Here is an 11,804-nt window from a genome sequence, read left to right as displayed (position 1 = left end):
AAGGAAGGAAGGAAGGAAGGAAGGAAGGAAGGAAGGAAGGAAGGAAGACCTCCCTCCTGCATAGTACTTGCCTTTCCACACACTTCGCAAGTGAAAACTTTGGGCTTGGTATTAGGAGAGCCTCGGCTGAAGTCAGAGGTTTTGAACGCGATTTTTTCCGACAGAAGCTGGGCGCTTTCTTTCATATAATGCTGCAGTTGAGCCTGGGACAAGTCTTTGAAAGCTACTCCCGAGGGGTACTTCTCCACCGCCGGGACCACCAGTTTATTTCTTTCAGCTAAATACGTTTTTGGCTGAGGATGCAGAGGGGAACTGAGGAAGTAGGAGGCCACCGGGTGGATGTTAACGCCGGCTGCCGGGTGGCAGGGGCCGTCACCTCGATTCAGGTAGCACAGGGCTCCCATGGCGTGGAAGGAAGAATGGTTGACCACACGGGGCCTTACCAGCTTGTACTGCTGCAGCGGCAGCGCGTCCCGGGCCAGGTCGCCCTTGAGACTCAGCGCGCAGTTGAGCAGATCGCTGCAGCTGAACGCGGGCGCTGCGGGCGCCGCCGCGGGTGCCGCCGGAGCCTCCAGACTCGCCTTCCGCGGCTCCGAGCCCGTCATTCCAGCCTTGGAGCTCGTATCGTACGCCACAGGCACGAAGGGGATCATGCAAGGGATCGACGAGTTAAGATGCAAAGAGTGCTTGGGGTCCCCCTTGGGCACGGCTCCCTGAAGGAAGTGGGGGACGGGCAGGGCCTTGGGCTCTGGGGTGCGCGCCATGATTCGTTCGATGGAGAAAGCCAAGGGTTTGGAGGTGCTCATCATGTTGCCCCGGGCCGGAGCAGTAGCTAACATTTTGGCAGTCGCGTTGTGGCAGCTACTGTCCATCTCTGAGTCGCCAGCGTCCGTCAGCCGGGGCCAGGCTGCGCCGTCGTTGCCTTGTTCCCTGCTTGTCACAGACCTGCGGAGAGGAGGACGGGCACCATCACCACCAGCAGCCTCCTCCTCCTCCTCCCCAGCATCACCAGCCGAACCTGCCTGCCCAGCCCAATGGACTCCTGCCAGCCCATCGCAGAGTTCTTGGCGCACCAATGACTCGAGGACAATCACTACTTATTTCTATCAATAGAAAGTGTTGTGTCAATAACGCAGCCAAGATCTCGCCAATCGTTAACTTCCAAGAGGAGAAGGTAAACTAGATAATTGCTCAATTCGCTTCCAACAGTCAACAGGAAAACTTTTTTTTTCTCCGCAGTCAGTGACTACTTTTCATTGGTGAGTGAAGTTCCCCCGCCCAAAAGAGGCGGGGGCGCTCTTCGCCGCTCGGCACGCCCTCCCCTCTGCGCACAGTCTTTCCGGCGCACACCTCGCCGTCCTCCCCCGCCCCTTTGCTTTTTCCTCTGTCTTTTTAATTCTCAATCTGCTTAACCAGGCTTTAAAGGCCAAGCAAATCTGAGATCAATTTTCTCGTTTAGCTCTAAGTGACATCATCTAAAATCATTGTGCAAAGGCTAAATAAGGAAACGGAGTCTAATTCAGGGGCAAACGCCCGGCTATATTTATGAAACGCCAGGCTCCAGAAAGCCACGGCCGGGAAACCGACAGCAGCGAAATCCGAGCTTTCTCTGCACGGTTCCGCCGGGCCGACACCGGGCCCAGGTCAAAGCCACGCCGCCTCCTCCGCAGCCCTCTTTCTAGGGCTCCTCTGGGGCCCGGGGCTGAGGACTCCTGGCATCCCGGAGTCTCTGCGGCCCGAGCCGAATCTGGACCACTTGGAAGACGCCAGCAGGTAACTGGCCTCACAAAACGTCCCTGAGAATTAAAGGCCTTGGGAGGCTTGTTATGTATTTGTGGTTTTGTAAATGTGGTACCTTGACAGAAGTTTGGGAAAGCCGCACTCCATCCACAAAGTTGAGAAGGAGTTGCAAGGAATAGGCGGGTATCACACGACAAGAAACCTCGGCTACGGCCCGACCCCACCCCCGATATACACGAACACACACGCGCGCGCTTTTATACGTTTCCATTGAGAGCCCAGAAAAAATATTTGTTAAGTACCTGCTCTCAGAGCTCTCTCGGAGCATTTTAGATACTGAAAGTTAAGCAGAGAAGGGAAACAACCTATGATTCCACCCCCAGCCCTCCATGTCCCTACTGCTGGAGTCCCCACCACTTGTCAAAGCAGCGCAGGAGGCAGCCTGGGTGCGTGTGCTCACCGCGCGGCGGCGAGCACCGGGACCTGCGGGCACGCGAGCGCGCGCAGACCTAGTCCCTGCAACGCCCCAATATGCCGGCGCCCTCGGGTCTGGCGCCTCTGTCAAAACTCGGCGAGGAGCGGTAGAGCGTAAGGGGTGTTCCTGGAAGGCTCCGGTGGCTGCTCCTCCGTGCTGCGCGGGTTCCCGCCGCCTAGGCAGGCGCGGTCCGGAGCGCGCCGACCACTGCAGCGCTCACGCTCCTGGTTGCTCCCCTTTGCAAGCCTGCGATCCCGCAGAGCTTAGCCGTGGGACTAGCGGCTGCGCGGCGAGAGATCGGCGGCCGCGAGCCCGAGCCACGAAGTGGAGGAAGAGCGCAAAACGTGCCAGTTCAGAACCCTGCGGCCCGCAAGCCCCTGGGAGTGACCACCCGCTGCAGCCCAGGGTGTCATCTACCTGGTGAGTTACCCTCAGTGAGTGCGTGTAGAACGGGTGGTGACGGGTGGGTGTGGGTGACTTCTTGCAAGAGGCCTGGAAAGGGTCAGCAGTGGGAGCCTGGATGCAGACTATAAAACCTGGGATTGTTGAGCCTCTGAGCAATGTCACCCCAAAATGAGAAGTTGGACCCCAAACGGAGGAAATTTGCCTCAAAATAATCCCTCCTCCCTACCACAATGCTCAGCACAGGCCACTCACTCTGGCTTTTCGTGAGGGTCTGCCCCGCCCCGGCCGTGCGAGCCGAGAGGGGTGGACACTGCAGAGAGCCAGGGCTGGGGACGCGCGCCTTGTGTCCAGCGGCGGAGCAGAGCAGCGGGATGGGTGGTGGGGACACGCAATTGCTAAGGATGGGGGGGAGGAGACGTGAGTCCTATTGGAAGTTGGAGGCAGCCAAAAGGCTAAATGGGGAGAAAGTCTGGATGCGACCGGCCTTAACAACTAGGCCTGGGAAATGCCTCCTTTCGGGTCTCGGGGTGGCTTCGGGCTGGGAGGCTGCAGCCGTACACAGGTGCAGGGTGAGGCGAGCTTAGGGCTCTAGAGCCGAGTCCAGAGAGAGGCGCCTTCGCAGCGGACTTGGGCCCGGGCTCAGTCACCCAGGGTGCACCCAAGCTGGAAATTTCCTTTTCTTTTGCTGTTGGGGCCTCAGACCCTGTCTCCTCTTCTTCCCTGCTCAGACAAAGAGCTCGGGGACGGCTTTGCTAGGGGAAAGGCGGGGTGGGGGTGGGGGCGGTGGCGTCCCACGACAGATGGGTCGCCGTTAAGACTTTAATTGCTGCCTTTTGGGGCAGGTCAGGTTTCCTTTCCTACCTGCCACTTCCCAACATCGAAAAATCCCCCTCACGCTGCACCCCTCCAACATAGGGCCAGGTTTGAAGGAAAAGGCAAAGAAGCACGAAACAGCCTGTCTCTGGAAAGCTTCGGAGCGCCCAGCTGGCTGGTACACCTCATCCGCTTCCGGAGCGTTACCTGCCTTCTGGACTGAATGCTACCAGTTTGTTTTACGTTCGTCGCGTGTCCCTGCGCACTCCCCTCTCCCCCTCCCCCACTCCCTCCTCCTTAACGGCCAGAGTCCTGTTTTTGACCTCGGTACATTTCTCCTTCGGTGGACACCGAACTAACAAGGAGAATTATTGGCTAAGGGGTATACTTATTTGTATAGTTAATATTTCCACTGTTTGCTTTTCACTGGTCTTTTCGGGATTTGCCTTTTTGACAAGTGTTTGAAAGTAAGGTGTCATGCCAGTTAACACAAATATTGCAAAGTAGCAATTATGCCCTCCCTTTAAAACATCAGACCTGAGTTTGCTAATCCTAAAGACTGAAGAGGTGCTTTTATGAAATCAAGGTCTTGATATTCCAACATTGGTTAATGAGTATCTTCTATTCAAAACCTAACTTAAAGCTCTTACTTAAAAAAATATATCTCTATTCAGTTAGAACTGCTGTAAACAAAATGCAAAATGCATTTAGGAAGGGCTTCCATCGTCTTGTCAAATCTGTCCAGTACTTTGGGTTTTCTTCCCCACATTTGAAAGATAACAAAACAAAAAAGAAAAGAAAAGCAGAGCATATTTGGCAAATTCAGAAGCTTCTAAAACTGTTCATCACTTAAAAATTGTTTATTAAAAGAATGCAAGACAGCCTTGTTCGTTTCATTAATGGCAAATAGAAACAGTTATAGTTTCTTTGGACTTTCTTTGAGACTCTTCTAATCCCCTTTTTGGTCAGAGCCAGTGATTTAAGTGTCCCACTCCTTCCCAATCACAGAAAGCCAGTATTTAAATCCTTGTGGAAGGGGAGTATCAAGTGTGTGGTTTATCCCGCCTGAGATGTACTGAGGGAAACAGAGCAGTCCTTGATATGAAGAGACCTGATAAACTCTTAAGACCTCCTGAGAAAATACAAAAAATTTCTACTCTTCTAAAATAATTTCAATAATTTCAAGTTCTCATTTTTTTTTTTTTTTTGCCTCGGGAGCCCAATTTTTATTTCAGTGCTTCCTAAACTTTGTTCTTGATTGTTCAAGAACTTGCATAATTTTCACAGGTTTTTAAATTTACATTCCTATCACAAGCAAATGCAGTTTTTGGTCAAGACTATTGCAATCTGAAATAAAAGGCAATATAATGGAGCCATTGATTATAATCCACAATCTTTCCCCTCTTCTTCTTTAATAAGCCACAAAGTACTGTTGAGTTTTTAAAAAGGAACACATGGATTAGAAACCATTATAACTTATCCAACCTTCTGCCAAGTGCATGAATTCATCTCTGCTCATGTTTTTAGGATTTTCAGGCCTCTCCAACATCCATGGCCCCTGCCTCATCATCAGAAGTAACAGCCTGCTTTCCCTTTGCTTCTTAGTAGCTACTATGAGCTCAATGGAAGAGACTAGATTATTATTCCGACCACCCTGCCTCCCCAGGCACTAGGACCCATCCACAAGTCTTCCTGTTTAATAAATAGCAACCTACCTGCCTTCTGGAGGAGGAAAAACATTCCTAAATTCTTCTACAGTTTTACTCAGTCTTTATGTCTGACTTGTCTTTTGTTACTTCCTGTAATGTGTGATGGAGGTGGAGCGTTGGAGTAGGCCCCAAAGAGGGGGATCTGCAAGGTTCAAAGGAAGAGTCTTGTTGAGTACCTCAGATTAATGAATACACAGTGGGAACTAACTTTCCAGCACATCAACAAACACAAGAGCTACGAGTTCCGATTTGAGGCTACTAGTGTGCTTTTAGTTTGGCAGCAAATAAAGAATTTTTGCTAATTTTGTAAAGCGTGTGAAGGGCAGTGTCCTCGGTTGGTTGTGAAGGAGGGGTCAGTTAACTCACCGAGCCTTTCTTCCGGGGGAGGGGAGGACGAGCGTGGTTTGTTGTTTAGACCTTGGTTGTTACTATTTATTTCTTTTTATTGGGGGTCTGGGTTCAACCTAGTGGAATTATTGTCCTCAAAACAGCATTTACATATTAAATCGGTTTGTAAAAGTAAAGGAAGAGCCCCAAAGGTGAGAGCTATTAATGAGCTGGCAAGCATTACATACAAGGATCACCTGCCGCGGGTTTGTTTCTGCCCCTCCACTAATGCTCGGGTTTTTCTCTCCCGTTCCCACAGGCCTGTGAGGTGTGTTCCCTACACACTGCGACTCAGAGCTGGACTTGGGGGAAAAAGAAGTTCAGAAACAAGCAACCCAATGTTTCCAACTCATTCGAGAAGCTGCCTACAAGTCTAACTACAAAAGTCAGACAAGTTTTGCTTGCAATTTACAAGGTAGTTCTGGAAGCCTGGGAAGTGAACAATTAGAAGAGGACGCCCCAAACACTCTCTTTTGTTCTGCACTGATCCGCTGGTTGTGCAACTGGCTGATTATAGCTTTTCAGCAGCAGTCCCCAGATAATTTTTACGAGTCATTTTTGTGGTCAAAATAAAACCTACATTCGACACCGCCCGATTCTTTCCTTGATACTACCCACGAGGTTTAGAGCAGTTGTGATGTTCTTTGCAAACTTTCTGATTTCCCATGAAATAAATGTCTATAATAGAAAATCAAATAATACAGAGCAGAGAAGGAGCTTAGAGAAATGGAGAAGCAACAGAAGTAAATGAAAATCCGAGAGCCTTTTATCAACGTAGTTACCTCCCGGACCCCGGCCGTCGGTGGCTCCCGGCCGTCGGTGGCTCCCGGCCAGGAGCGCCCCGAGCCGACCCGCTGCCCTCGGCCGCCTGGGCGTCCATAACGGCGGCGACCTCGGCGCCCCCCGGCCCTGGCCTCGGACGGGAACTGCGTTCCCGCTGCGGGCGCCGGAGCTGAGGTGCCCGGCCTCACTCAAGATTCGTTTGCCGGAGCAGAGCCATTTAAAAAGAAGCCCGAAGTGAAACCGAAAAGCTGACACTCCCTGGCTGGGATCTCCACTTATTAGTTCTTGCTCACGAGTCCCGAACGGTTAAAAATGACGTCGGCAAGGCCAGGGGCGACCGGGCTCTGTGACCCTGCCTTGGAGGGGCCGGCTAGGGAGGCTGGAGCGGCTTAGAGGGGACTGGGAGCCGGGGCGCTACTCCCACCGCCCGCCGCCAGCCAGACCTCCCCGCCCGCCCCCCGCGCGCTGCGCGTCCGGCTGGGCTCCCGCGCTCCCCACCCTCCCCTGCCCGCGCCGCGCGGTCGTCGCTTGGGTCCCTCTGACCTCCGGCCTCGGGGCCTCCACCACACTTTCGCGCCCCGCGCTCCTTTGGGGCGCGATCTCGCTCCTCCCTCTCCCCGCCGCACCCCCGCGGATCCAGCGACGGCTCAGTCCCTCCCCTCCCCACCCCCAAGGCTGGTGGGAGATGGGGGCAGTCACCAAAGGGTTTCGGGCGGGGGTGCCGGATCGGGTTTAGAGACCAAGTAACAGATGGCGGAGAACTCCCGTTTGAAAAGTTTCTGAACAGAACAGTCGCTAATAGACTTGCTTTGACGACTCCGGGTGTAACCGAAGGGTCATTTAATCTAGATGTCAAGAGAAAGAAAACAGGCCTGACGCCGTGGCACGCCCAAGAGGGAACCGGAGCATCTTTTTATAAGTTTTGCCTGTCACTTTCAGTTTCCCGGAAAACACTTCCTTAAGCCGCTTTTAAACGGGGTGGTGGGGGCACCTGTGAGCTCTCCTCCGAAAACCTTTCGTGTCCATTGCGCTCTGTTTCAGTGCCCCAGCTGCCTTCGGAGCCGTTCGGCTTGGGCTGCCAATTGTTGGGTGTCTCCTGACGGTCTCGGGGAAAGCGAGGGAGTTTTCTAACTCGATTCTTCGGTGGAAGAGTTTCCTTCTGCCTTCCCCTTTGGGCCCCACCCTCCAACCTGAACTTTCATTCCGGTTCCTGAGCTCCCCTTGCCAAGCCCTTCTTCCTTGCTAAAGGAGGAGAGGGCATGACTGTGAACGGAGCACAATACCCCCACAGCCACCTCCAGCTACTTTCACAATCCCTGAAGGACGGAGGGGGGACGCTCAGCCACTGGCCGGGGCCCCCTCTCTTGGTGGAGGTGGCGTTCTTCTGCGACACCCGCCCCCACCACCTTAGGCCTCTCTCAGACCTGATCCTGTAGGCATTGCACATGTTTCAAAAGTTGAACTGTGAATCCCAGGCTTTAAGGAATCTCTCCAACTTTTACGATGTTAAGTAAAATTACTGACGTCTTAGTTTGAATTAGTTTGGAAGTCTTTTTTTCTTTTTCTCTTCCCTCTGTGTCCTCTTTGAGTTGTTAACTCTTTGACTTTCTCTGACAGTGGGTCCGCCCTCATAGCTTCCAATTAGACTCACAGGGGACGAGGGTACTGGAAAGAGCGCGAAGCGTTCAGCGCCCCGCGTCAGTGCTGACGCTGACAACAGGGGAACAGCATCCCGCGGCCCCCGGCGACCTCGTGGGGCCGGCCGGCTGCTGTCACGAACGTGTCTGCCGAGGCTCCTGGGGCCTGGGTGTCAGCCCTGAGCCTCTGCCGGCCCGCGGGGTCGACGGTGGGGAGAGAAGCTGGGTCTAGGTAAAAAAAACAAAAAACAAAAAACAAAAACACAACACAAAACAAACAAACAAAAAAAAACCACGGAAGGATAAGAAGGCTGTGCATCTTTCAAAGACTGAATGGGGTCGGTTCCCGCTGCCTGTGGAGGGGGAAGAAACCCCTCCTCTACCTAACCCTGTGATTCACAGCTTCTCATAAATTTACATAATACAAAGGCGTAGATGTAAACCTAAAGGACAAAAATAATAATTCCACAGCACATATTCCATTTTCGCACCGTGGGCCTGGAAAAGTTCCCGGTGTTGGCACATGAGCTGATTTCCAAAGCTTTATACTCATGACGGAGAATAACTGAACTTTCACACCACTGTTGAAAGAAGAGGCGGAGAGGGAGAAAAAAGGGAAAGAAGGAGAAATTGGCTTTAATGACACTGATTTAGAGTTCTTACGGAAAGCAAAACAATTTTAAAAATTAAGAGCATATGCTGCGTTCAAAAGGCAGCAGGCATGATAATAATTGGGGTTCCTTACTTTCCAAAGGATCTCTTCCCCTTTTATTTGGCAGATATCGACGTTTTATTTGAAGAGGAAAATCAGCCTTTAATATTAGCAGAACATTCCAATTTATTATTTCTCTAGATAAGTGAAGGCCCCAACATTTACTGACAGAATGCCTTCTCTGTCGAGAGGGCTCCAACCGGCCGATTCACCTAGAAGATGGAAAAGGGAAAGGCGGCAGCTACGAAGTACACGTGATTGCTGTCGATGCCTTTCTAGGATTCGTGTTTCTTTTTCTTTTCTGAATTTGAACTTGGATACCACTAGTAAATTCCAAATCCGGAGCCCTACTTGAAACATTTTCCTAATGATTCATCCTAATGATGTGGAATCAAATGCGGGACAGGGGCAAACCCAGCCGCAAGATCTGTGGGACCCCAGCGTCCTCTTATGTTAGCCACGATGGCCGCACTGGTGTTAGTGGCCTTTGGTCTCGCGCTCCGCCTCTGCCAATGCGCCTCGCGTCCAGCCACGAGTGGGCATCGGAGCCCTTCCCTCATTGTTTAGACGTGGGAGTGGTGGTAACTGGAAATCACAAACGGGAAAGACCATTTTCCCGGAACCTCCTCCTTCTCCTGCATCTTTCCGTTCTTCCAGCTTCTCTTACCTCTGCAAAACCCGTATGCAAAACTAGCCATTATAATCCCCTTTCCTTCATGTTCCTTACTATCCTTCCATTTTTTTTTTCATGTTTATTTACTTATTTTGAGAAAGAGGCAGAGCACGAGCAGGGGAGGGGCAGACAGAGAGGGAGAGAGACTCCCAATCAGGCTCTGCGCTGCCAGTACAGAGCCTGATGCTGGGCTTGAACCCACCAATATCTAGATCATGACCTGAGCCAAAGTCGGATACTTAAGGGACTGAGCCACTCAGGCACCCCTCCCCCCTTACTATCATTTTAAAGCTGGATTCTTCAATTGCCCATTGAAATGGACAACAACCTTTCCCCCTTTCTAAGACAGTTTTTCGTATGTACTTCTATCACCAATTTGGCCCACACATTTTGAGGGCCGGATTAAATGATGCCAGTGTCCTGCCTTGCTTTGGCCTCCTAAAGCAGAGTGCCTTCATCTGGGGAAGGCCACACAGCTAGTGGACCCCTTGTTAACCACAACAGATGGTGGCAGTTACACTTTGCCTTGGATTGTTTTTCTGTGAAATGGGACTAAATCAAAGCCTATTTCATTCTTGGGAGGCTTGGAGACTGAAAAGAGATTTTAAAATAAAACTACTTTACATATGAAAAGCTATCTATCACCTTGTTAAAAAGTTAGGCTACAAACTTTTCCAAAATATTTTTCAGAAAATCTGTATTTAAAAAACACCCCTTCGGCTCAACGATTTGATTTCTGGTTAAATACATGGACATGTTAAAATGCACGTAAAGAATCACATTTGCTAAATGATTTTTCACAGCCTTGAGGATTTTCCTTATCCTTGGGGGCCTGCTCTCCCACATTCAGTCCTAAGGTCTCCAGGGGACACTTTCTTCTGTAGAATGATGAATTAACCTTTCACAAAAGCTTTTCAAAAATCCCAGTTTGATTAAAGCAGATTTCATCTGTTTAGAAGCACTTATGCATTTCTAAAATTAATCAACTTTTTGATAGACTATCCTAATTATATGAAAGAATACACCCAGCAATCACACAATACAACAACAACAACAAAAAAGCCTGGGCAGTTTGAACAAATGACAACAAATGAGATTCTTTAATACAGCAACTTTGAAGTGTGTTTTAAAAAATTATTACCCTGCTCTGGGGGGGGGGGGGGGCTGTCAAAGCTCTCTCTTGCCACAATCAGCTGCCACCCCTGTCTTTCCACGTTTCACTTTCCAGTTTTTGAAGTACAGTCCTGCTGGGTTCTGACCTTTTACTATATAACCCCTCTTTAATGAAACTTTTTCTACCTCCCTAGCAGTATCTCCTTCCAAAGTTACAATTCGTTGTGCTTCCTTGGCATTTTAGAGAAATGCCCTAAAAAGTTTCAGCATTTAAATGTTTCTTTCCACCAATCACATCCATGAGAGGTGTTACTTGTTGGTTGGCTGTTAGCAAGGAAGCAGTGTTAAGAGGCAAGTCAGAACTGATTTGAAGCAGAAAAGATTTGACACCCCACTTAATTTTTTCAAAGGTACAAATTGGGTGTAGGGGACCCAGAAACAAGTCTGTGTCTGAGCCCAGGAAAGGGTAACTCCTCGGCCTGATGATTCTTGAATTCAAAATAAACTCTTCACTTCCTCTCTGACTTGAGAACCACTGATCCTAGGGATGGCCAAAGATTTTATTTTATTGATTTTTTTAAAATATCTTTTAGTGTTTTATTTATTTTTGAGAGAGAGAGCACACCCAAGCAGGGGAGAGTGGGGGGGGGGGTAGATACAGGATCCCAAGCTGGCTCTGTGCTGAGAGCAGCAAGTCCAATGTGGGGCTCTGACTCAAGAACCACAAGATCATGACTTGAGCCGGAGTCAGGTGCTCAACCAACTGAGCCACCTAGGCGCCTCGGGATGGAAAAAGATTTTAGACGAATATGTCTAGAATATGTTTATTTACTAAATTTTATATCAAAAATTTTTTTAAGTTTATTTATTCTGAGAGAGAGAGAAAAAATGAGAGTGAGCAGGGGAGGAGCAGGAAGAGAGGGAGAGAGAGAATCCCAAACAGGCTCGGTGCTCTCAGCTTGGACCCTGCTTCTGGGGCTGGATCCCACAAACCTTACATTCATGACCTGAGTTGAAATCAACCCTCCCCCCCCTCCTCCCGCCCTTTAACAGACTGAGCCAGCCAGGTGGCCCTATTTGCTAAATTTTAACAATCACCCACAAATAAGCACATAAATACAGTCACTTTTGATGTAAAGTTATGAAGTCCTGGGAGTTAAAGGCATCTGTGGCATTCTGCTTCCTCTATCTGGAGCCCAATAGCTGCAGGCAGGCTACCTTACAGGAATGATGAAGGTGGGGAACATCCCTCCAGTTATAAAAGTAGCTCTAGTCCCAGCCCAAAGCAGGGGGAGTATCTTCCCCTTTGCTAAGTGGTGAGTGTCTTCGTCTCCAAGGCCGCCGAGTGCCTGGCCCC

General features: G+C 50.2%; 1 protein-coding gene across 2 annotated transcripts in view; it reads right to left on the bottom strand.

Annotated features, from left to right (window-relative positions):
- Positions 1-6,756, bottom strand: part of FEZF1 (FEZ family zinc finger 1) — an 8,865-nt gene extending 2,109 nt beyond the window's left edge. The window contains exons 1-3 of one of the 2 annotated variants that reach the window (XM_040472122.1): positions 6,312-6,756; positions 5,149-5,284; positions 72-945 (exon numbers count right to left, since the gene is read on the bottom strand). In XM_040472122.1, coding sequence (XP_040328056.1) covers positions 72-872 — 801 coding nt within the window. In that variant the 5' untranslated portion in view covers positions 873-945; positions 5,149-5,284; positions 6,312-6,756. Of the gene's footprint in view, positions 1-71; positions 946-3,481; positions 3,588-5,148; positions 5,285-6,311 lie in introns of those variants that run through there. The other variant, XM_040472121.1, reaches the window with a different exon arrangement.
- Positions 6,757-11,804: the final 5,048 nt, after the last annotated feature.

The sequence above is a fragment of the Herpailurus yagouaroundi genome, unplaced genomic scaffold (assembly GCF_014898765.1).
Source record: "Herpailurus yagouaroundi ecotype Mexico unplaced genomic scaffold, PumYag 100, whole genome shotgun sequence".
Lineage (NCBI taxonomy): Eukaryota > Metazoa > Chordata > Mammalia > Carnivora > Felidae > Herpailurus > Herpailurus yagouaroundi.
The sequence above is the reverse complement of the archived record's forward strand: the minus strand, read 5'-3'. Positions and strand labels throughout refer to the sequence as shown.